This window comes from Thermobia domestica, chromosome 11, assembly GCF_964235325.1.
Source record: "Thermobia domestica chromosome 11, izTheDome1.hap1.1, whole genome shotgun sequence".
Lineage (NCBI taxonomy): Eukaryota > Metazoa > Arthropoda > Insecta > Zygentoma > Lepismatidae > Thermobia > Thermobia domestica.
Genome location: NC_137464.1, coordinates 207,504,925 through 207,532,562, shown reverse-complemented (window position 1 = coordinate 207,532,562; position 27,638 = coordinate 207,504,925). Strand labels below are relative to the sequence as shown.

Below are 27,638 nucleotides of genomic sequence, written 5' to 3'. Positions count from 1 at the left end.
TCAATTTAAGAAATTTACTGACCGGACTTCTTTAAGCTTATGGGACCTCTTCCAGCATAACCCCGTTGTTGAATAATAACACCAAGGCGAAACAAACTTATTTCTGTGAATATGCAATATAAATACATAAAGCAAAATATCTAAATCAAAAAATCTGGTTTAAACTCCAAAAAAGCCTGGTTTAAACTGCCCCCCAAAAACGGGTTTTTGGCATTTTCAGAAACAACCATGGTTTTTGCCAACTCTGCTTACTTTTGTATATAGGAGGTTAAAATGTGTTTATTATATACATTGGTTAATCCTTTGGAATTCATAATGTAAAAATGTTGAAGTAAAATTGTTTAAAATATCTTTTCGAAATTCATGGTTTACTTTCAAGGTTTTATATTATTATCGGCATCAACCACTAATTAAATGACTTTCTGTGTTATAGAGAAGCGAAACAAAGTCTGCTTTATCGATTTAAAGCAGAATTTTGAAAAAATCCCAAAATTTCCGAAGCAAAAAAGCGAAGCAGAAAAAACCGAGTTTTTTTCCAAAAAAGCCGGTTTTTTTCCGAGCCCTTGCATCTCTAGTCAGATCAGTATTCTATGACCCAAAGAATGACATATATCAAACTGTGTACCCTTGCATCGAATTCTTCAAATGAAACAGTCCTCTCGTCCAAATGAATTATTTATATTCTCTGATAGCAAAAGACTCTTATGTATTATGTGTTATGGTTTTACATACAATCGATATTAAACATCAACCAATCTATTTAGACAAAAAGAAATAGTGTGTTCACATTTTATGAACAAAATTTATTTTAGCTGCTCACGCACCGACCTAAAATTTTGTGTTTTTAATCCAGTGAATGAAGGAAAATCACATAATAGTAGTTGAATTTGTAATCTTATTTCTTCAACTGTAGAATTTTGCAATATATATATATATATATATATATATATATATATATATATATATATATATATATATATATATATATATATATATATAAATTCATCATGCTATTGTCAGTCAAACAACAACAAGAAGAGAAATCTCGAACAAGACAATATTTTCTCCGTAATGACAACATCTACAAACTTTCGCTTTTGTGCACTATAATCAAATATTACTTGACCGAAATTTTGTGCTTAATAAAATACAATAACAAGTTGTATACATGCCTTTGTATGGGTATATTATTAATCAAATATACTTTATTGCTTGCAGGTTGTTTGGAAATAGATTTATTCTGTTAAGCCATCATTAACGGAATAGCGGAAAGACACGTAAAAGAGGATCATCATATGTGAAGGTAAGTCAGTTTGGAAGCATGAGTATTTATACTTTAATTAAATAGTTTAAATTGCCAATCCTTATCAAAGTAAAAAACAGCTCTCCCAAGGGGAAAAGAAGTTTTAAAATTTCCATGATGCCACTAACCTATGGTTGAGGAAGACAAGAGGAAATTGCCAATTCACTTACATTGGTAAAAAAAAAAAGTAGTGTATGTAAAAATGTTGGTTACATTTGTAAATCCTGTAGTCTTTGGTTGGACTTAGCGTACAGCAAACGTATAACTAAAGAAGTATATTCTATACGTACGTTACGTATAAGTGTTCCAAATAAACGTACTTTCCATACGAAAAGAACTGTATATAGGTGGTCAAGATTTCACATACAGATGGACGAATGTAACGTACGTATACATATATAATATACGGAAGACTGTTAGATATCAGACATCCTGCAACGACATGATGTAACATCTAAGCGGGGAAAGTAAATAGCGGATTTTTCTCAGTGTACATATAAAGGATTGGAGTCTCCTGCAACTCTCTATGTTATTTTGATTCTAAAAAGTCAATGTACTCAGAACTGTTTTAAAGAAATGTCATTATAAAACTCTTAACGAATAACCAAGTAAAATAAACAAAAGAAAATTGTATCTGTGCAGTTGAATGAAATGTTTATCAACGTCGTACATAGATTTTATGGTGATAAAACATATCCAAAATTTTCAAGTTTACACTGGATAAAATAGTATCCTAAGTCTCTCTATTGATCCTGGTTCTCTACTTCTCTGGTTCTCTATCGGATAAATAAAATTAGATCGAAAACCAAAATTGGTATACTTAATATTGAATTTCATGTAGAGTTTTATTTTGAGTACAGCCGAACCCAGTTCTACTGTGAGCTGGATGTAATAGTAGAGGATGTTGTCTGTTAGAGAAAAAGACCGATAGTTGCCCGTTTTTGCCCGATCTGGTTTGAAAGGCAAATTTGTATATAAGTAGGGTGACATTTTTGCGAGTAGTATTTAGGGTAATAACTTGTTTTTCCTTGTCATTCTTGAAATGTCATACAAAACACCACGAAGGAGGCTTCTACAAGTTCTGTGGAATGTAGAAGGAAATAAAGACACCAAAAGGCAACATCGGATTGGTTTCCTTGAGAAAGAAACGTAAATAACCCTAAATTACCCTAAATACTACTCGCATTTAGCCTAAATTAGCCTAAATACTACTCGCAAAAATATTAACCTACTTACATACAAATATGCCTACCAAACCAGATCTGGCTAAAACGGGCAACAATCGATCTTTTCCTCTAACAGATAACATCCTCTACTATCACATCCAGCTCACAGTAGAACTGGACTCGGCTGGACTCAAATAAAACTCTACATGAAATTCAATATCAAGTATATCAATTTTAGTTTTCGATCTAATATTATTTATCTACATATTGACTGGTACATGAAAGTATATTAGTTTTATATATGTGTCGTGAACGAAGAATGTTTAACAATGTTCTGCAAAACCATTATTGACCTCTAACAACGAAACATTATTTTGTTTTCACATCATGAACTTTGCTTCTGCTACCGGGTTAGATACATGGCCTTCTTCCACCGACTTTAATCTTTCAAATCGGTACTAACTGTAGGCCCAGCCCTTATGAGCTGCACGAAAATCTACCTATTTCTGGAAAGTCTTACGTCTTTCCATATTAGATATGTAAGGTCTTTCATGTTTGTGATAATTTCGATTTTTGAAAATGAAATGAAATCTTTAAGTTTTACGTCCCACAGGTATGCCGGTTAGGCTAAAGGAGACGGTAATGATGAGAGATGAGTGAAATTGTAGAATGAAGAAAGTGGGAAGAAACGGGAGAACCCCGAGAAAATCCACGAGCACGGTGCTTGTCCACCACAAAATCCACACGGCACGATCGAACCAGGGACCCCAAGCACCGGAGGTGATCGCTCTACCAGTGAGCCACCAAATTTCGATTTTTGAGGTTTTGGCCAGGTTTGAAGGACGTATGGACCACAGTGCACTGGCGCAAATTCCGGGGTGATGAGGGGGACAATCTTAGAACTGGGGGTGACTGTCCAACCAAATAATCCAATTTGAGGTATTTTCTATACTTTTTCAGAGAAATACGAGTATTTGAGTCCGATAGCCACAAAGAAAAGTGAGATAAAATCGATGTCCCCCCAAGATTAAGCCTCAAATCTGCCCACCTCCTAATGTTGTAGGCAACTCTGCTTCCCTGATCCTTCACAGCATTATTTTTTCAACTTCATAAATATTTTGAACATCGATTTAAAAAAAATGATTATGGGAACGATCTGAAGACAGATTTGCGCTGCTACTTACGACAGATGATGAATTTAAGATATTTTCAAAGTCTCAATTAATATTTCTTCAACCTAAATCGTATCAAGCTGTTAGAACAAGATCTAATTTCAGTCAACATTTTTACTAATTTAAAAAGAAAAATATTATGCGTTATCAAGTAAAAAAAATCGTTGAATTAGCTGAGTCTATTCTGTTAAGTATTCATACTTTTCTTTCAGGTGGAAAAACTGATCTACATCACAATCAGTTATGTATAAAATAAGGTGGAGATAACGTCTGATTCAAAAACCCTTTGGGGATCCTATGGTACAATTTGTACCATATGCGTTTTTCGTGGTACATTGCGTTATTTCTCTTCTATTTGAGCTTTTTCGTCCGAGTTTTTTTTGTTTGTTTTCTAAGTTCAGAGGCCTTGTAGAAGACATTATGTATGGTTTCAGACCGTCCTGCGTCCACTTGAAACTTGAAGGTGATGACGTCATAAGTCAAAAATTTCTTTTCTCATTTTCTAAGCCTACGTTCAATATTTTTTGGCGGGCTTATTTTTCTACGTAGAAGATTGAAATTTTGCACAAACATTCAGTCCATCGAGTAGTATTTACCAGATTTTTGTTCCGATGTCAGTGTTAAAACAGGGGGGGGAACCAGAAAGGCAAAGGGTTATAAAAGGGACTTTTTACTCCAAAAATCCCGTTTTTCGTCATTTTCCCGCCTCACATACATGATAGGACCACGTGAGTCATACCGTCTGAAAGGCAGTTCCATTCTGAAGAGAACGACGGTCGAATTATTATTCTATGGTAATTAGGGCCGTCTCAGTGCATTTGTATCCAAATATACTTCTGTATAGGGTATAAGTGGGGCATGGTAGGGAATTTTTTTTTCTGGTGGGCCTATTTTTTCACGTAGAAAATTGAAATTTTGCACAAACATTCAGTCCATCGAGTAGTATTTACCAGATTTTTTGTTCCGATGTCAGTGTTAAAACAGGGGGGGAACCAGAGGGGCAAAGGGTTATAAAAGGGACTTTTTACCCCAAAAATCCCGTTTTTCGTCATTTTCCCGCCTCACATACATGATAGGACCACGTGAGTCATACCGTCTGAAAGGCAGTTCCATTCTGAAGAGAACGACGGTCGAATTATTATTCTATGGTAATTAGGGCCGTCTCAGTGTATTTTTATCCAAATATACTTCTGTATAGGGTAAAGGTGGGGCATGGTAGGGAAATTTTTTCTGGTGGGCCTATTTTTTCACGTAGAAAATTGAAATTTTGCACAAACATTCAGTCCACCGAGTAGTATTTACCAGAAGTTTTTTCCGATTTCTGCGTAAAAGCAGGGGGAGTCCAGAGGGGCAAAAGTTGAAAAAAAGGGAAATTTTGCCCCAAAAATCCCTTTTTTAAGGAATTTCCCGCCTTAGATACATGATGGAGACATGTGAATGGTACCGACTGAAAGACAGTTCTATTCTGAAGAGAATGATTGGCGGATTATAGTCCTAGGGTAATTAGGGATGTCTCAGGATTTTTTTCCCCTGAGATCATAGTGTTTTATGGTAATTTGGGGCATTGTGGGAATTTTTGATAAAAATTCTCCCGCCCTTACTATTCAAGACAGAAACTTGAAATTTGGCACACACATTCAGTATACCAAGTACTATTTATCAGATTTTTTTTAGATGACTACGATCACACAGGGGGGGTCCAGGGGAGGCCAAAGTTCGAGAAAAAAATTTTTCCCTCCGGAATTTTCACTTTGACATTTTTTCCCGCTTCTGGTATATGGTATGAGCATGTAAGTGGTACCATTTGAAAGCCAGCTCTATTCTGAAGAGAATGAGGTATGAGCCATGATCCTAGGATAAATAGTGACGATACAGTAGCTGCTTGACTGAAAGTCTAAAAAATAGCCCAAAAACCCAGGATCCTTTAAGGGATAATAATAATAATAATAATAATAATAATAATAATAATAATAATAATAATAATAATAATAATAATAATAATAATAACGAAGGTATACATAATGCTGTAAAGTACCCAAAATTATAACATGTATTTTGGTAATTTATTTTGTTTATTGTAAAACAAGGAAGCGATATTCAAACTATTTGTTTAAGAAAATAAAAACATGACGTAGGCATCACATCACAGTTATGGGAAGTTTTCTATTAAGGCCTATGCCTAAATAACAAAGTAAGGCATTTTATAAGGGGACCTGAGCTAAGCTCTATGCTATAACCAGGAAGTGTGCGAATCCCAAAAGGGATTGTGCTGGTTGAGTACGAAGAGTGGACTAGGGAGTTGAACTTAAGTTCGCATAGTGAAAAGACATCGATTGGACATCATCAAAGCTAAACTACCAGTGATCTATTTACGATGCTGGATAGTCATAATGGTTAAGGTTCTGTGCCATTATGGATTTAATAGATTTTTATAATAAAGATCATTTCGAATTCTAATAGCTTGTGGTCTGATGTCAAAAACATCAAAATAAAATTGATTATTTCATTTCTTATTCTAAGAAGATTAGTAAAAATCATACATGAGTTTTCTACACGGTGTTACAAATTTCAGATGAGCTACGCTCTGCCCCAATCATAAAAAGTTTCTAACATACTAAGATATTTCACTTTGAAATTTGCAGCACACGTTAATACGTATGTGTTCGTGGCATCTGCAAGAAAACCAGGATGTATTTGGAAATTGTATTCCTCTATTTTTGAGTATTTTTGAAATATCCAAGATTAACTTTGTATGGATAAAAACATGTGGGTATTTATCCTGCTATAATGAAAATGCCGTTTTGACATTGTGGACTGAATTTTAACATCCCACTTTGTTATTTCTTTTTACTACTTTGTTCTTTATAGTTATTGAATAACAGCCTTTCCTTTGTTTCTTTTTTTATATATAGTAAACTGAATTAAATTAGCTAGTTACAGCTCAAGAAGGTTTATGTCTGGTCATATGATGCATTTCAAATCGAATGAAGCGTAGTTAGCGCATTATGTATCCAGCAGTGATAACTCAGATTCACGAAGTTCATGATCCTGACCGGAGACTGACAAACCCATTACAGACTAGACACGATAACTCAGAAAGACATGTGCGGCCGCGGTGGCTCAGTGGTAGGGGAGTTGCTGTTAAACTGTGCTAGCGGTAGGACGTGTTGTCCGGTGCACTGTTTGTTCGCAGTTTGACGTGCTTAGCTTTACCACTACGTGTGGTTTATTTGTGTAAGTGACTATATATTGTAAAATATTACGATGTCTCAGCTCGTTAGAAAAAATACCATCAAATGTGTATTTGACAAGGAGAAACGTAATAATCGCCCGTCACCCATCGCTATTCATAAATGGATTGAAAATTTATTTAAAGAGGACTGCCATGACATTATTGCGCTCCAACTTCACTCTGATGAATATGCTGTGTTTGTGACTTTTAATACTGATGCCATTTTTGAAAAAGTGTTAAGTAAGCTCGAACCTACGGTACCATTTAAACATAGTGACGGTAGTACATCTTTTGTTCAACTTGTCAACGCAATGGAAAATATTACCAGGGTAAGAGTCTTTAATTTACCTATTCAACTAGATAATAATGTGATTGTGCAAATTCTGACTGAATATGGAACAGTGAAAAATATAACAAATGAGACATGGTCTCAAAATTATCCCCTTGCAGTGTCCAATGGAATACGAACTGTGAACATTGTCCTTAAAAAACCTATTCCTTCACGTTTACTCTTTAACGGCTTTCGTGGCTTCATATCATATGAAGGCCAGCCTGTAATGTGTTTTTTCTGTCGATCATTAACTCACCGACTTAGTGACTGTGATAAGAAAAGAAGACAAGAACTGAATGGCCCCCATACGTCTCAAACGTCTGACATTCGATTTACCGAGGTTTCTCCCCCCACTCCGCCCCGCATCTAGCGCACCGCCACTGCCTTTACAAATGTCATCTCTTGGCACTATTCCAAAAAAACCTTGTGAACAACATGTGCAATTACAACCAAACAGTTCAGCATCAGTAACTGACACCTCTACTACGATTGCTGCTCATACGGATGACAACTCTGATTCCCCATCTGGCCTTATCAACAATGCAGCTGAAGAAACACATACACCTAGTGTTAATGTTAATGACCTTGCAAGTGTAGATAATATCGATACTCCGTCTTATCTCCCTGGTAAACAGCCTGTTGGTACTGAGAACTCCCTCCATGCTGTGAAACAAAAAACTGATATGGAATTCATTGCACCTACCTCAGATACAGAAGGTAGTGACCTTGACCTGGAAAGTGAAACAACAGACATTCCTGATACAAGGGAATTACGTTCACGAAAGAAACGAGGCTCACGTGGTTCTTATTCACAACCTGTGAATGTCATAACAACTCGAAAGAAGAAAAGGCGTGGTGCTTCAATAACTGAATGTTTACGTCACGACGATACTGCGTCAGGTGTGCCCACTGACCTTCAAGATTTGTAAACACTTTTTTCGCTTTTTTGTTGTCAGTGTGACTATATTGACGTTCTCGTCTTCTGTTTATAGTAATACGTCGATATGTTCCAATCTTGCATTTGCTTTTTTGTTTTCTTACTTATAACACTGTACATTACACGTATTGTTTCACTCAATGTAAACCGTATGCAAAATAGTGTTAGAAAAGAATTGTTTAAAAAATTTGTTTATGATTATGAGGCAGATTTTATATGTCTTCAGGAAATAATCTCCGATGAACACTGTTCCATCTCTGGTTATAAGAGTCATGTTAATATTGGTGTACATGGTTTTGGAACTGCTATATTAGTGAAAGAAGGAATACAAATTGATTCACTTAAAATGTTGGTGGATGGCAGAGGGATAGCGTTGTATTGGAAAAACACTGTAATTGTCAATATATATGGGAATTCGGGGCATCAAGGAAAGACGGGTAGAGAGACCTTATATTCTGAAGATTTGTTGTATTTGCTTTCTGAACCTTTTAATAACATTATGCTCATGGGCGATTTTAATTGTGTACTTCGAGCTAATGATTGTGTCGGGACCCCATCATATAGTCCTGCACTACAATTTTTTGTTTCTCAATATAGGCTGGTTGACACTGCTATCTACTGTAAAAAGGACCATATCTTTACTTACGTGCGCAGTAATGCGGCGTCCTGAATTGACCGTTGCTATTGTAATCCAGACTTGGTTAAATTGATTGTTAACTATGATGTCTGTTTAGCCCCGTTTACTGATCATTTAGGTCTAGTTCTAGAATTTAATATTGGTTCGCCGTACTGTGTCTGGGGACGATCCTACTGGAAAATGTCCCCCCTTGGTCTAAATGATCCTTATTTTCTTAACCAGTTTCATCGGCACTGGTCAGTCTGGCTTCACCACCGCCACAGGTATACCACACGCCTCAAATGGTGGGAGCAATATGTGAAACCCAAAATCAAATGGCTATATATCGATCACTTGCGAGATAGAAATGCCAATAGTAACCATATGATGCAATTTCATATGAAATGTTTACAATCTGTTAGTGGTTTATCGGCTACTTCCCCAATATCGTACCGAGATATGCAGTATTATAAAGGTAAAATTTTACATTTGCAGAGAGAATGTACTGAAAAATTTCGTTTCTAATGTAACGATAACACTGTGGTAGAAAACGAGCGTATGACATACCATCTAATTCATACAAAGAAACGTAAAAATCGAGCTTTAATTTCAAGATTAACCTCTAATACTCAGCAAGTACTAACTAATCCGAGTGAAATTAGAGCTCACATTCATAATACATACCAAGAGTTGTATAATGTATCACAGAACACGACTCCTGTTTGGCAATTTACGCCTCTGCCAGGTTATACAGTGACATCTGATTATAACGACATGTTAATGCAACCATATACCAAAAATGAGATCCATGATGTAATACTCAGTTTTCAGCGTTATAAAACTCCTGGAATTGATGGATTAGTAGCAGAATTTTATCAAAAGGTGTTTCCTATTATAGCAGATGAGTTTACTACTATTGTCAATGAAATATTGCATCATGGTGTAATTAGTGAATCCTTTGCTACAGGTGTCATTATATTAGTACCAAAGTTACCAAATCCTACTTGTCTTAAGCATTATAGAGCGTTAACCATGTTAAATGTTGACTATAAAATAGTAGCAAAATGCTTTTTCAATAGGTTAAAAACAGTGCTCTCAAACATTCTACACCCAATGCAAGCAGGATTTCTAGAAGGTAATAAACTTCTTGATGTATTGATGGATCTTCGCGATGCTGTGGCATATTTTGATTACACCAAATGTAAGGGTGGCCTTCTATCTATAGATTTAAGGACAGCATTTGATTTGGTTAACCATGGGTATTTATATCAAGTAATGGAAAAATTTGGATTTCATCCTGCTGTAATTAATCAAGTGAAAATTTTGTACATGTTTGCGAGATCTAAAATCCAGGTAAATGGTTATTTAACACCTTTTGTAACAATCAATAGATCTATTAGACAGGGGTGTCCGCTTTCCATGTCTCTTTTTAATATATACATTTCACCATTGATTTGTGAATTACATGCTATGCAAATAGGTATTTCCTTTGCTGATCTCCACCTTACAGTGCGTTCCTATGCTGATGATCTTTCTGTTTTAGTACGAGATGAAGCTCAACTTAATCAAGTTCTTCATGTCATACAAAATATTGGACAATCTAGTGGGGCATGCATAAATTTTCAGAAAACAAAATTGCTTGCATTTGGTACTTGGGATTTTCAGATGATTACTTTTCCTATTCTCCATGTTGATAGGATAAAAATTTTAGGTGTCTATTTTTATTGCACGGTCCAACAAATGATTTTAGAAAATTGGGCTCTAGCCCTCCAGAAGGTGAAAGGTTTCTGTCAATCGTGGAAATTTCGTGGCTACTGTCTTGAACAAAGAATTTGGATTGTTAATACATATATTACATCTCACCTTTGGTATTTAAGTCCTGTTTTACCGTTGCCAAGTTATAACGACTCACCAAGGGTAGTCGTCAACCTGGTTCAATCGATGATATATGAATCTCGAGTGGTAGTAATAGTTTGCATGTAAAAATATCTTTAATAATTATACATATTATTATTCTCACCTTTTCTATCAAAATTATAAAGTCGATGAACGGTATCAAATGGTTTATTAGTTGATACACTTTTATGTATTTTCATTCAAATTGTCATGCACACATACAAGATGATTAGGTATCCATAAACCTTTACATAGCAACTCACTACATAACACTATCCCATAATATCTCTTACAGATATTAAAAACATTCTTCTTTTGTTAATATTAAATTAACATTCTATTAAGTATAGTGCACATGTATGAGCACTTTCTGCCCAAGGTACAGGTAATTATTAAACTATCCAAAGTATTTCGTTATATAAAATGTCGCCCGACAATTGGACTGAATATAAAAGTCATAAACGAGCTTGGCTTTTATCTTCAAGAACCACTGGTCCGTTTACAATAATGATCTTACATTACATATGTCCATCACATTTTGATCGACCCTCGTATGTATCTTCATTACATATTATAGATATAGATACATTTATAACAAATCTTTCACTTCATTAATACTTATCTTTCATTACACTAATTATATTTATTTCATTATTAAAATGTCGTCGCCCATTTATTTAATCTTTGAAGGGTACGAAGTCAAAATCGTAAGAGGCAATTACAGTTAAAACATGAGTTATCATTATCCAGGGCGCTTTATATAATAATTATATTGGGTGATATTTTAAAATAAACATTGGATCTATAAGGCATCAAAATATAGAAGAATTTCATTCAAGATAGTCGTTGAATAATTAACTTAATAGAATGAATCTTATACTTAACATAATCTTTGACAATTAAGTTTTCAACACAAATCAATCTAATATAAATAACCTTTGCTTTTAATCATTTAAGAATCGAATTATAATTCTTCACATTAACAAGAGAGAATTAAAATCATTTGAAAATTAACTTTCCAGTCTATCTAAAACTATATCTAAGCACTTCAAGTATTCATAAAAGTCGTTTTCATTATCAACATTAACTCATAAAATTGAAAATAAAAGTTCACAAGAATCTGTAACTGATATAGGTTTAACCTAATTTCATTAACGGTAATCAGCTTACATTCATACTTGCATATGATTCTAATAAAGTACATTGTACTGCACAATCATGATTAGGTTCCACAACATGTTGTACCTGTATTTCATCGTGATTCTGATTTTGATACGAAGTGCCATCTTTTGACCTCCAATTACGTCTATCCATGTAGTTTGTTGTATTCCTGTAATTTCGCCCTATATTCTGATTGTTTTTATGTCTACTTCTGTTGAGTGATCTGACATCAGGATTACCACGATTAATTAGGTTAGGCTGATTCCCTACATAACTTTGCCTATTTTGCTCGTTTTGATTGCTAGAATTTACTCGGCTTATTTTGTGTTCTGTATCGTTCACACTTCTGATATTTAGATTCCGAACAGGTACAAAATGATCTGAATTATTTTTACTTTTACCTACTCCTGCTTGTTGATTCATTGCATGGTATTGGGTTTCATAGCATTGGACAAGCATTAATAAATGGTTGAAACTCATACACTGTGTAGAGAACAAGATCTGTTGTAACTTAAATGGGAGCAAATTTCGAATCGATGCTATTATTCTAGATTCCGATTGCAAGGGATTAACGACTTTTAATTCGTTGTATGTATTTACAACAAACTCTACAACAGATTTGTGCAAACGAGGATTGAAATGTTGATTTCTAATGGTGGCATCTCGATTTGCAAGCAAAAAGTCATTTTCATAATTCGCGATCAATGCCGCTTTGAATTCCTCATATGTATTGATGTGATCGCGTACTGCTTTAAACCATAAAGAACATGGTGGGAGTAATACATGAGGGATTAATTTCATATATTGTGATCTATCTATACTCATTATATTGCATTCGTCCTGAAATTTTTCCAGGAAAGAAGTAGCGTTTTCATTACATTTACCACTGAATTTACTCATAGCCCGTATTTCACTCATCTTAACACTTAACTTTACCTTTCTTTTATCATTCCGTGTACTTATTGGGTGACAATTCCTATCCATGACGTAATGTGTCGTTGCACTATCCCTTTTCCGCCCATCTGTCCTCTTCGGATGAATTTCTTCCAAAATAATATCCTCATCAGACACAGGGGAAGGCGAAGTCATCTCTGGTGAGTGGGGAAACTCCAAGCGCTCACTACCCATATTATTGTGGTATGTGTTGTCCTTAACCTGTAGTGTCCTAACTTCTTCCTGTAGAGTAGCTATCAATTGCGTATTTGCACGTATGTTGTTAGAATTATTGATGACCTGAATCTTTTGCTGTTGAACAGAAGATTCTATTACTTCTAAATCCTTTTTTACATCACTGATTTCTTGGATTTGGTGATTGTGCTTATCTTGACAATCCTCAGATATTTTTTTTAACTTTTCCTCGAACTGCGAGGAGATGTGATTCATCGCCTGGACAATTGACTGTTTCGTTTCATCAGACTTCTGTTCCATCTTCTGTTCTATCGTCTGCTTCAATTCCTCGTATTGCTTATTGGATTCTTCAGACTTCTGTTCTATCTTCTGTTCTATCGTCTGCTTCAATTCGACCAAATTTTGTTTCATGGCTTCAAAATCATCCTTTCGACATTGTTCTTGCCGCTGTAAGGTTAGCAAGATTCGTTCTTCGAATGTCATTCCTGGTGCTACACTATGTTCACCGTTATCACCCTCATTGGATTCATTTTCTATTCCCTCACCGTTCATTTTTCTTATAATTATTCTACCACTTCTCAGTCTTGTGAAATTTGTATTCATTAACTTTATTACAAAAGTAAATTCACCCTTACTTTGCTTCGGGATATGAATTTACAGCAATTCCCGGGTGAGGTAAACCAAAATTTTTAGCTAATCCCGGGTTTCGGCACCAAAATTTTTATAACGACTCACCAAGGGTAGTCGTCAACCTGGTTCAATCGATGATATATGAATCTCGAGTGGTAGTAATAGTTTGCATGTAAAAATATCTTTAATAATTATACATATTATTATTCTCACCTTTTCTATCAAAATTATAAAGTCGATGAACGGTATCAAATGGTTTATTAGTTGATACACTTTTATGTATTTTCATTCAAATTGTCATGCACACATACAAGATGATTAGGTATCCATAAACCTTTACATAGCAACTCACTACATAACACTATCCCATAATATCTCTTACAGATATTAAAAACATTCTTCTTTTGTTAATATTAAATTAACATTCTATTAAGTATAGTGCACATGTATGAGCACTTTCTGCCCAAGGTACAGGTAATTATTAAACTATCCAAAGTATTTCGTTATAAAGTCGAATTGCCCGCTCTATGCAAGCTGCAGTTTATTGGTTTGTTTGGAGAGGTAACATTTTTAAAACACCCATGTATGTACTTACTCAATCTAACAATGCTGGAGGTCTCAACATGGTGGATATATATTGCAAAAGCACTGTTTTATATTTGATTAATTGGATGTACAAGATACAATTACATACACCCAGTTTTGCTAAAATCTGGGGTCTCTATTGGGTACAGGCCACGGCGGTCACCCCTCCTCTTAATATGTCGATTCTTTCAAACACTGTAAAATATTTGTATGATGTACTCTTGAATTCTAGTTACATGGTTCTAGACTTAGATACTCCCAAACACCAGAATATTAAACTTTTGTACAGCTCATATCAGTGTAAACAAAATGTTACTATTAAACGAAAAGACAACTTTCCTAACTATAATTGGGATATGATCTGGAAAAATATCAATAACACAGTCCTAAATGTCAATCAACGCTCTGTGTGGTATCGAATTGTACATGACGTCATACCAACTAATATAAAGTTACAGAAAATTAAGCTGATGTCTAACGGAACATGTTCGCATTGTAGTAGAGACGATACTTTACAACATCGGCTTTCAACTTGTGATTTGGTGCACGACATATGGTTGACGTTCGCACGTATCATGTGTATTCTCGTTCGTTGTGGGATCCAGGATATTTCCCCGCTAATGATTTTATTTCCTGATTTTTCATATTATCCTCATTACAAACAAAATAGTGTCATCTGGTTGTGTGGTGTAACTGTGGAATATTTGATTCACAGTCAAACGCCAACCCTTGCAGACTATTATTTTCACCTGTTGAAAGAACGATGGAAGATAACTGAAACTATCAAACGAAAACAGTTCTCGAATTATTTAGCTGTTGTTGATGAAAAATTAACAATGATGTATTCATAATTTTTGTATTCCTAATGTTTTCTTTAATTTTTTCTTTTTTTTCTTTTTTTTAATGTTTCTGCTGTTTGTGATTTGATTCCTTGTTATTTGTTAATAATACAGTATATGTTACCCTTTTTGGAAAAAAATTGTTATGTATTCCAATGTATAATACTTTTTTGTATCTAAATAAAAAAAGTTAGATTAAAAAAAGTGGTAGAGCGTTCACCTCTGGTGCATGGGGTCTCGGGTTCAAACCCTGCTCCCGCCAAGTGAACTTTGTGGTGGACAAACACAGCTGCGGTGTGCGTGGGTTTTTTCGTGGTTCCTCCCACTTTCTTCATTCCACCGTTTCATTCATTTCTTATCATCACCGTCTCCTTTAGCCTAGCAGGCATAAGCGTGGGACGTAAAATTCTAAGATTTCATTTTTCAGATAGACATATGAACTGTATCATCACTATTACCTAGTATCACTATTTCTGACTGTTAAGACCAGAATTAGCTACTTCTTAATGGCGAAAATGGAATTATCGAGAGAGAAGATCCTAGGACAACAAATAATAAAATAATCTAAAGTTAATAATTATGAATCATATTGAAGTAATATATTTTTTAAAAAAAAGTGTAATAGATAAAAGACAACATAAACAGAGTTTAAAAGTTTTGTTGAATAATACAAAAATTAAACATTTTATTATATTTGCATAATCTATTATATTAAATTCAAGTGACTGTTTGAGACTTTATAACCCTTCAATCACCCAAGCGATCTCGGTCAAATTTTCAACATAAACGGAATTTGGGCTTCGGATCCTTTTTATCATTTCACTTTAACTGTGCAGCCAGTGGCATATTTACGATTTTGTTTCGGGGGGAGCTTCGTTAAGTTTGAGGGGAAGTTTTGCCTGGAAATGTGAAAATTCTGCAAGATATTTCATTTACTTTACTATAGTAAGTAAAATTTCGGGGGAGGGGGTGCTTAAGCACGGAAGACCCCTTAAATACGCCACTGGGTGCAACTTAGGGTTAAAGAAGGGAGAAATATATAAAAATTAATATATGTAAAACTGAAAGTGACTATGTTTGTGACCTAATAGCTCTTCAAACATCCCACCGATCTCGATCAAATTTTCAACGTAGATGAGGTTTGTCTCTGGAATGGTTTTTATTATTTCACTTTGAGGGTTCAACTTAGGGAAGCAAAACGGGAGACGTATATAAAAATAATCGAAAAATGACCAATATTAGTGTCGAATTAAGAGTTTTCCTGGTCGCTGAGATGAACAGTGACACTTCCGATGCCACTTAAATCCAATTTCTACCCCCGTAACTTGGGCAGAGTAAGGGAGAATATAAATAAAAATGATCGAAAATGATCGATATTAGAGTCTAATTCTTAGTTTTCGGAGTCACTAAGACGAATAGTGACACTTCCGATGCCATTGAAATCCAAATTCAGCTCTTTACATCCAAATGAAACGTATTCTTCCCGTGCGAAGAACGGCTATTCTGCTAGCTATTTCTATATTCTAAAGCCAGAAGATAATTTTATAACTGTTACTCTAGTTTACTTATGTACAGGACTCATTAATATCATATTTGGTTTGTGATAAAATGAACTCGCATGTCGGTGTATAACAATCATATTTCATAACATCCTCTGATATATAAGAGTACATATTGAGGAACATATAAAAATTCTCAAGTGCACTGTACAAAACAAGTTTTAGCTGTATCTTTATACACAGACATTTTGTGTTATACATATATTGCTGTGAATAACTCCAGTGAACTTCAATTTTATTCATTCCAGACGAGATAAAACACAAGAGACACAGCTGCTACTAGAAATAGATTTTTCTTTGTTTTTATTGTTTTCTCTTTTGCTTCCGTTTCTAACTGAACCAATTGCCTTTATGTGTTTATTGATATGTGTAGATGTGTACTTGTATATACATAGCAGACCCATAAAATATTTATTCCTTATACAGTAATTGTTATTTCTTGTTGAAACACTTTTCTAAAAGTAAATTTCACCAACAAACCAGTAAACATTTCGACGAACCAACGAAAAAAGTTACAAAAGGCAACTCCTTTTATTGCATAACAATAGGAGTCTTCATGTTTTCTTAGTGACTCGAATACGTTATAACTTTGGATTAAACATAAATAATAAGTAGAAGAGATGTAAAATGTAATGGTTACACATGGCATGAAAATAAATACATCGACAGTCCAGTATTTCTAGGAAATCAAATGAGGTATTCTAAAAATTGTACACGATGCGTTCAATAAGTTCTGGGACTATCTTGAAATAATATTCTTAATATTACAAAATCCCTTCCTGCGCCACACTCGCGAAACCAGTCGTAGACGCTCTGGAACGCACTAGGAAAGTCATTCTCTGGAATGCTTTTCAGTGCTGCTGTCACTTTCGCAATATTCTCAAAACACTTCCCTTGAGGACAAACTTGAGCTTACATGATATCCGAAGGGGCCAAATGAAGCCAATATGGGGGATGTTCCAAGAGTGTGACCCTTGTTTTGCCCAAAATCTGATGCACATCAAAACTGGTATATACCGGTGCTAAATCATGTCCATATGCGTTCTGCATCATTATGTAAGTTTTAGATTATTTCAACACTGACAACGAATACAAAAACACTAACAACGAATAAAGAATGTGATAGCAATGCTCGACAGCCTTTCAAGGCACGAGTTTTCTCAAACACGAGTTCGAGAGCCTTACGACCGATTCCACAGGTATATAGAGTGGAAAAGGATGTAAGTAGGAAAGTAAAGTTTTACTATTTTTTTCTGGTATCGTTAAGCATATTAGTTCGAGATAGTATTTGAATTTATTGAATGTAGTACATTGTTTATCGAGAGGTAGTAGTTAGGAAGGTAAAAAGGGTCTTCATAGAAAAGATCGTATTACAGTAAGTTAAAACAGAGTAAGTATTGTTGAGATTTGTAGCAATATGATTGTAGCTATTGATTCAGTACCTAATCCTGAGCGCTGCTTGTAGCATATATCCAATTACTGCCAAACTTTTTTTTATGATTAGCATATTTATTACCATTTATGCCTTCATTTTTGATATATTATATTGTATAGTTCTAAAGCAGTGAACGGCTAAACTGTCGATCGCGAGCTACTAGTAGCTCGTGGGGACATTTTTGGTAGATCGCGTTAACGCTCCGGTTGGTTAAGAGTCTTCATCCCGGCGAAATTAAAAAAACACCAATTTTACAGTAATTATGTGATATCTTCAAATAGGTAAAAGATAATCGAAATGTGGAACAAGAGCGCCCTAAACAATATTATTTTACATGAGAAACCGTTATCACGACTCACTTATCTGCTTTCGATTTCGAGCCATTTTGAAAATCGGGATTTATTTTCGCGTTTCTAAACGGCTGAAAACGGAAAGCTACTAGGTGACTTGTGGTAACGGTACCTTATGCAAAATAATATTGTCTAGGGCCCTCTTGTTCCATATTTCAATTATCTTTTACCTATTTGAAGATATTACATAATTACTGTAAAATTAGCGGTATTTTAATTTCGCTGGGATGAAGGCTCTTAACCTTGAGCTGACGCTGACCACAACAGCTGCTTGTTTTTCCCGCGCAACTGCCATTATCAGCTGCATCTCACAGTTGACTGTATACGTGTGGGATTGTGCACGTTTGTTTCGTGTGTATATTAGGCATTTGCTAACGTGGATAGTTTGATTTCATAATAACTAGGAATGTAAGTTTATAGGCAATAAACAAGTTTAAGATTTTTAAAAATGACAGTTCTTTTAGTTGATAGCTCACAGCGGAATTTAAAAACGGTACGCTAGCTCAGAAACTTCATAAGTTTGGCGACCACTGTTCTAAAGGATCTCGCTGGGACAAAAAAAAAAAAGTTGATATTTAGCTTAGAAAATCCGGAAAGGAGAAATTTAAGAGTCTTCATCCCGGCGAAATTAAAATACCGCTAATTTTACAGTAGTTATGTGATGTCTTCAAATAGATAAAAGACAGTTGAAATATGGAACAAGAGCGCCCTAGACAATATTATTTTGCGTGAGGTACCGTTATCAAAAGTCACCTAATGGCTTTCCGTTTTCAGCTGTTTAGAAACGCGAAAATAAATGATTTTCAAAATGGCTCGAAATCGAAAGCAGATAAGTGAGTCGTGATAACGATTTCTTATGTAAAATAATATTGTCTAAGGCGCTCTCGTTCCGCATTTCGATTATCTTTACCTATTTGAAGATATCACATAATTAATGTAAAATTAGCGGTATTTTAATTTCGCCGGGATGAAGACTCTTAACAGAATTCTGTATGAGCCACAACATTTTTTGTTCCAGAGTACGTACACGTTAGTTACTTAGCCAGGACCAATCTGTACAGCCTGAAATAGATTAAAATCATGCGTGTCCTACTTTGGCACGTGCAGAATACAGAAAATCATGATAATGGATAATGATAAACATTATCTGGTTGTGTGCGGACACAAGACAGCACAGAAAATCTGTACCACCATGGATTTTTTTTTTTTTTTTTTTTTTTAGGATTGTAGTTCTCCTGAAAGAGGCAGAAGAACACCTGTAGCCGGAATCTATGGGTATTCCTTCCAAATGCACTCGATTTTTGTCTCCGTGCAAAACTGATTTATAAAAATGTGTATGCTCATTATACCGTTTGTGTATGTAATGTTGCATGATATGGAGCATCCTTATTATAAATAAGAGGGTCACTCAGAAAGTAATTCCTCCAAGGTGACACCTTTATTGTGTTTGACAGATAGCACCGACATAGATATCACTGGAAAACTTGCAATGTCAGCTACAAATGGTGGCATCACACGAACCACTTGTGCCAACGCGAAACAAGTTTTTTTTTTATGACGTCGGCGAAAAATTGTGGTGTCTGCTGGCGACACCACCGCCGAACTACTATTTCTACCTTGGCGTCACACCTATAGCGTTGGTCGTTAAGGTGATCTTTAAGTTTGGGGAAAACCCGAAAGTTACAGGGAGTAAGATCAGGATTATAGGCTGGATGAGACAAAACGTCAACAACTACTTTACCAGTAGATAGGACAACTTTGAATTTTTTGGCAGAGGAAGGGACGTGTGGCGGTACTCCATCGACTGACTCTTCGTTTCCGGGTCGTAATGGTATATGCAAGACCCGTCACTGTTGATGAATGTCCCTGGGCCCACAACCATCCGCAGTCAGAAATTCAATGATAGCCTGTTGTTTCAACCGGATGTCACCACTGGATTTCATGGATTGCTCCATTATTCTGGAACTAGAATACACAGAAAAGTGAAACAAGTGACATTCTATAGCTTAAATATCAGTGCATTAATGATAAACAGTTCAGAATGCTTGCAAGTATTATTGGCCAGTTAATGGCCTTGGAGGCATTACTTTCTGAATCACTTTCGTACAAAACTCTATGTGTGCGTAACGCTAATTTAAAATAGTTAACAATCGAGCTAATACTTGTTACTATCTGCACTGGCTGCCTGGTACAAACAGTTGTTATTAGTGTACAGGCAATTTGAAGATTTATAATAATTTTAACAATATAAGAGCAACTTAGAACCTGAAGTGCTTTAACTTAATTATTTCAAAATAGAATAATTAAGCATATAGCGGGCAAAAGCTTAGGTGCAACAACTAGTCATACGTACACTCATGTCCAAAATGATAGTCGCATATATCTATAACTGTCTTCTTCTAAAAAATATAATTTGATAATGATTTTGCAGGGTACTTGTAATACTGATACTATGCGTATAATCGGGAAATGTATGTTTGTGGTAAATTTCATGGGAAAAAAAAATTATAAATATGAAAATTAGAATGAGTAAAACAAAATAGTGCTAAATGGACAAGAAAGTTTTATTTTCGTTTTATTGTTCTTATTTACTGGTCTTTTGACATAAAATTTGCCAACATACACGTTTTTGCCAATTATACACATACTAACATTGTAAGAAAAACCGGGCTAATTCGTTATCAAATTATATTTTTCCAACAATATATTTATAGACATGTGACAAAAATTTTGGACATGAGTGTGCATATCATCGTAGTTTAATGTTCGAACATTTGAGCAATTGTAGAGGCATTTTGACATCGTCTAGCAATAGCAATGTTTTGTTTGAGTTGTGTCATGTTCGTTGTTGCGAGGACTGGTATAGACGAGAACCAAGTAATTATATAACAAAATAGTTATGCCTTTTAGAGAAAAGGCGTATAACATTTTTAGAGAAATTATTATTCAAACTAGTGAATAGCACCCATATCGCTTACGTTTGAAAAGCTACTCTGAACATTTTGTTCATATTCGTAAATTTGCCTAGAACAGACTTTCTGTGATTCTTGATTATCTTTCGAAGTGTATATCAGATCTAGACTATCGAAGGTAGTATTAATTAGTTCAATGTTAATTGTTTCAAGAATGACTGTCTTTTTTTAAAAAAAATCTACATCATTCTTAGTGCTGGTGCTACATTGTCGCAATGATAATTTAGCACATATTGTATGAGTCGCAGAACCCTTTCTAGATTTTTCTTCCAGTAGAAATGATTTTCCTTACTTTTGTAAATAGAATCATACAGGAACTCTTATGTACGCTGTGTAATAAATCAAGATCAAGATAACTAAAATGTATCTACTATGTTATCTTTAACTTAAATGCTACTTACGAATAAATGGCTTTAGAAGATTTAATTTTCTTCGAAGGAAATTGAAGAACAATTGGTTTAATTTGTTACGATTTTACAAGAATAGTGAGAGAGAAAAAAATAATAAAGAGTCCTCCTATTGGGAAAGAAATCCAGAACATCGCACATGAAAGCAGCTATTGTGCTGCCAAAATGTCTTGAGCCCTGGCAAAAATGCGAACCAAAGCTCACATCCCGACACACCCACGCGTTGAGCCAATAAGGGTTCAGCAGTTGCTAAGCGAGAGAGCCTTAGCGAAAGAAAGTGGAATTCCTTCAGCCGATAACAGCGCCTGAAATGGAAGACTAGGTGTCAAGTCACTATAACTATGTTTTGTACAGTTTGTACCCTTCTCGCAATACCACTCTCTCAGCCAGAAATCGACCATGAAGCTGGCGCAACGAAATCAATCCTTGCGCATAAATGCACACTCCAAATAGATTCCTTTATTTCAGGAAGGGTACTTAAATGCAATTTTATTGGACAATTTCTATATTGTTTCTATTCCTCATCAAAAATCAGAGTTTTATATAGCAGTTTTAGAACTTTCTCGTGGCTATATGATAAACGTATGCCCCTTGAGCGCTGGAGACTCGTGTTCGGATCTCACGTTAAACTGTAAGTCCCTGCCTCATACAATCTCGGTACTAAACGGGACCCTAAATTCCAACCGAACCAACATAGGAGTTTTATAGTAAAATTATATTCTTACTAGGGATGCGCACGAGACAAGATTTGTGGCTGTCTCCTCTCGAAAATGTGCTGTAAATGTGATGTCTCGACTCGAAAACTGTATATTTCACTATTGGAAGAGCCGTGTCTCGACTAGAATTTTGTCAGGAAAATTCTGTCTCGACTCGTCTCGTGCGCATCCCTAATTCTTAGTAATGAACTATTTCGCATATCGTCAACAGTTCAAGAGCCAATCAACGTGCTTTGTTACTCATGTATTTATTTTTGGCCATTTAGATATAAGTTTAAAGAGATAATATTCATAAACTATTTTGTGTAAGAAAAAATGAAATGAAATCTTTGAATTTTACGTCCCACGATTATGCCGGTTAGGCTAAAGGAGAGGGTGATGATGAGTAATGAATGAAATGGTGGAATGAAGAAAGTAGGAGGAAACGGGAGAACCCCGAGAAAACCCACGCACACGGTGTTTGTCCACCACAAAGTTCACTTGGCGGGGGCTGGGATTGAACCCGAGACCCCAAGCACCAGAGGTGAACGCTCTACCACTGAGCCACCGCGGCCCCACAATATTTTGTGTAAGAGTATGCACATCAGTAATCCAGCAGCAAGTCTGTATGAAGTAGGTTTGCACGTGGTTTTCTGTATGGTTGTTAGAAGTTAGGCGCAACAGACAATAGTGTTTATAACAAACTTAAATTGTTAACATGCTAGATTTAAGTAGAACTTCTAGTTAAAGTAGGCTTACATCAGTGGCGGATCTAGATGGTAAAAACTGGGGGGGGGGGCAGCCAGAACCCAGATTGTGTTAGGTATATATTAGTTTAATATAAACTCTCTGAAATATATAAGTAGCTTGAATTACGTCGCTCGGAAAACTGGGGGGCTTAGGCCCTCCCGGCCCCGGGTTAGGTCAGCCAGTGTACACAACGTTAAAGCATAAAGCTATTTCTTTTATTTAGATTTCGTACTGGGGCTTGAGACAATGAAGAAACTTAAATTAGTGGTATAAATGATATTTCTTTAATATATTTTTTTGTAGAAATATTAGAAATGATTGTTTTAATTAAAACTAATTTCATAAATACCTTTATTGTAATTTAGAAAAAGTCTGGACCTCTAGTTAAAATGAGACATCAATCAATTTGTATTTGATAAAAATAAAGCTCCCAATTAGGCACAAACCAATGCGTTTATCTAAAATTCAAACCATAAAGAAACATCTCATCTACATATTAATGTTGGATTTTTCATTCGTTATTGGTTTCAAATTCCGACCTCGGATTGAGTTACATTCTGTGCTTGAATGGTAATCATATTAATATCAGTGTGGTTGATGATTTTATAAATACAATAAAAATGAGTATGAAATACATACATTTTCATGAGTTAAAAAGTGAAGTCAACACCTACCATGCAGCAATTATTATTGCATATTGCGTAATGTACCAGCGTGTAATTTAATTAAATTTTACTCTATTGATCTTCCAAATACAAAACAACATACATTGATTTTGTACTATACATGCAGGTACATATATCTTTCTTTGAGTTGCATTGATATATCATGAACTGCTATGAAAATAAAATTTGAATTCTCAAATAAAACAGTGTTTATTTTCTGTTCAACAAAAGAACATAGAATTATATTATACAGGATGTTATTGGATAGAACGTCGAAATTGCATGGGCAGACATGAAAGTAAAAAGCGTATATATTATGGCTAGCCTCACACTGCAAAGACAAAGTGGATTCCATCAAAGTTTTTTTTTAATAAAATGCAAGGAAGCTGACTATGGAGAAGACTCAAGCTCTCTAAGAATTTAAAGCTGTTTTATATAATTTTCAGACGAGTAATGAATGCTATGTTTGATTCTGTTTGATAATGGCTACCAGTGACTGGGTTGATCCTACATTTTGCACGAGAAATCATCTTAGGAAATGATATATGACAGTCTCTTTTCCAAAACAAATTTGATTCATCTGTGTGAGTCATTTCTAATAATGGTAGGCAAAAAGAGAGGTGTTACATTACCATAATACAAGAAAAAGCATAATAACGTATACCAAGGGATCCTTTTAAATCTAGACGTCATCAAGGTATTTGCCTATGAACACAAAGAAACAACAGTCACAGGCAATCATCACCAGAAAAGCAAGTTTTGAAGAGCATTGCATTGTTTTACAGTTTTATAATCATACTACTATTGGCTAAGAAATATTCATTGACAAACTATAGAATTGAAGACACACGTTCACAAAGAAAACTTGATGAATCTACTCAAGCATGTAGGACAACGTACCGGTATTTATTCTAAGAACACGATAGTTTGTTTCATTGACGTTAACATTATCAAAATATTGCATTCTATTAGTAATAAACCACAAATATCCACTATTGTCAAATGCAAAGCTGTCTGGCCACTCGAGATAAGTATCGTTTTGATCAACGATGATTCTGTCTTCTAAGCTAATACTAGTATTCCAACTAACAATGGTTGCATTGTCAACTAGTCCATAGTACAGAATACCTTCATTGTCAACTGCTAGACCATCAGCTCCACCACCTTTGTATCCGATATCCGTTAAGTACTGAGATACATTTGATGAGGGAGGATTTTTCACAATACTTGTTGGGATTGAAAAGAATCTATCACTTTGAAATGGACAGTAGTAGATGGTGGTGGCTCCTTCTGAGAGAGGTGATAATGCAATTCCGTCAATAGAAGCCATCTTTGGATCTTCTACCTTCCAAGCTCGATTCTCTTCTAGACTATAAACAATTATGCTTGAACCGTCAGAATCAGTTATATAAGCATGCCAATCCGTAACATCGATCACAAGGTCATTCAAAAACGTACGATTAGGAAAGGCAATGTCACTTGGAAACACGTAAGTTCTTAAAACCTCATTGTTATTCTCTAAGTCGATGATCACTAATTTCGGTGGACATTCGTTGATAGGATCGGTTCGGGTATTCCGACGACCAACGTCTGCAATCCACATTCTTCCTTGAGTATCAATTTCCATGCTCTGAACATACTGAATAGCAGAGCAGTTGCCTATCTCTTGGAACTGCCAACTCGGAAACGGATTCAGCAAAGGTGATGATTCTCCCGGTTCAGGCTCTTTGGGGACCCAAGTCAGTGTAAATGGCACTCCATCTTCAAATCGAGGGACTGCTAGATACACTCTGTCACCATACACTTTGATTCCAGTAATAACGTTATTTTCTGGAATAAACCCGTCCGGACTGGGAATGTAATCGTCCGGGAAATTAAAATCCAATTGTTTCCATTCGTATATAACTTCAATATCTGCACAAGATATAACTCCAATGCAGACAACTAGGAAAATATAAATCGACATTATTAAATCACAAGCCTCAAGCTGAAATTTACGTTCAAAAGACTCCACAAAATAAATCTACATTTTCATTTTTATAGTGCTGAAAAATGCCTTCTCATTCTGTTTATTTTATCGTGATTAATATTTAGTTTATCTCTCTTAGATACAGCATCTATCAAATATATAAAATGTAACAATAATACAATGAACATCTTAACAACAAAACAATCTGGTTCTGATACAATTTATTGCTATACAATTTTATATTTAGGCGTGATCAATGATGTGAACACGCCTTCTTTTAACGAAATCTAAACAAAAGACTTTCGATTCGATTACATTAGCAGCACTATCATTAGATAATTTTCTGATCTCTACAGTGATAATGGAAATACAGAGCTTTAATACAGAGCTTTACGAATTTGATTACTATTGTTTTAAAGTTATAGATAAGAAAATCAGGGTAATGTCTGTTCAAGAGTTCTTGCACAGTGAAGTGGAGTATTTGAATAATCAGACAGTATCTACATGACCTGCATTTGCTCTAGAATTGGTACTCTCACCTATTAGTGAAGAGGTTTAGGTTAGATTAGTTGTGAAAAGTTATAATAAGCCGAAATAAATCTATTGTTTGCCAAAATTCCATGAAGAAGTGATGAGATTTCCTAATGTTAGAAAAAATAAGCAACACATTCAGTTTCATTTGAAGTATAATATATTCAGTAAATTGGCATTTTTCAAATGTTGTACCGCAGAAATTTCAGCGCACCTGTTTTATCTTTGTTGAGTGTGTGGTTTCTTCCAAAACAAGAAAAAGAAAGTTAAAATGGTGTGGTCCTTCGATTTTTTAATGTATTTTAAACACTCGCCACACCCTTCTGATTGAAAACCTTATGTGATTCACAGCCTATAAGTGAACCGCACTGTGTTAATACATTTCAAATTCGTTGTTGTATCGTTGTTGTAACACAATGATGGCTAGTCAGAACATACAAATGCAAACATCTTAATGACCATATTTATGCTAATGTATCTGGAAGTGAACATAGAGAAGGAAAAGTGCTTGATCAAAAACTGCACTTGTAGTCGCTGAACCATTATAATTAATAATATATGTGTGAAGAACGTGAAAAAATGTAAACAATACTTCTGCTCTACCTTACGTATAAATGGCCAACTTCTCAACACTAAGAACATATTAATATAGATTTAACACATTCATCAGGGATATTCTAACTACAAGAATTCTCACTCAGAAATACAATCGATTCAAACTGTCACATGGTGACTAAAACATTCAAGATGCTCGTGGAAGTCCCAAGGTATAATCAAGAAATTTTCTTTCAGAATTAGCCATTTTTCACCCATTTGTTGTAGTGTTGGATAACAATGACCAGCTATATACAGTGTGTTAATGAAGTATACCGACGAACTGTAAGAGGTGATTCCTTACAACAAAATAAGAGAAAAAGTTCAAATGGACCTGTGGGGCAAAGTGCTTAATTTTTAGAGCTAGGGCTGTCCAAAATCGCGAAAAAGCCAAATATCAAAAAAACCTATTTCGAATTCGAGAAACTGTGGATGGTGGTCCTTATCAGCGTAAAGGAAGTCACGCATACCCAATCCAAAAATGCATATTTCATTAATGTTCAATGGGTGTACAGAGGGTGAAATTTACATGCAGGGTGAAATTCCCAGACATGCCATCAACCGAATTTTGAGATAAGCTCTGATTTTATGATTGGTGCAAAGTAGGCAAACGATAAGGTTTATACGGAATCCTTTGGTGCGATGTCGGAAGTGTTAAGGATCGTCAGCAGCACGGTCTCTCGTTTTTGGGAAAACACATGCTACAATGTTTTCT

General features: G+C 35.1%; 2 protein-coding genes across 2 annotated transcripts in view; one reads left to right on the top strand and one right to left on the bottom strand.

The window, feature by feature from the left end:
• The window catches only part of LOC145663733 (uncharacterized), an 896,365-nt gene that overhangs the window by 378,380 nt on the left and 490,347 nt on the right, over nucleotides 1–27,638 (top strand). The window contains exon 2 of the mRNA XM_081729811.1: nucleotides 1,219–1,303. The gene's annotated coding sequence lies outside the window, so the exon portion shown is untranslated. The remainder of the gene's footprint in view (nucleotides 1–1,218; nucleotides 1,304–27,638) is intronic.
• On the bottom strand, nucleotides 24,092–25,908 carry LOC145663732 (protein yellow-like). Its single transcript, XM_081729810.1, has one exon. It carries the CDS (start codon nucleotides 25,793–25,795, stop codon nucleotides 24,704–24,706), a length of 1,092 nt encoding a protein of 363 aa, XP_081585936.1. The 5' UTR covers nucleotides 25,796–25,908; the 3' UTR covers nucleotides 24,092–24,703.

What these genes read in the sequence shown, in the direction of transcription:
- LOC145663732 (XM_081729810.1), bottom strand. Translation starts at nt 25,795, where the DNA reads ATGTCGATTTATATTTTCCTAGTTGTCTGCATTGGAGTTATATCTTGT.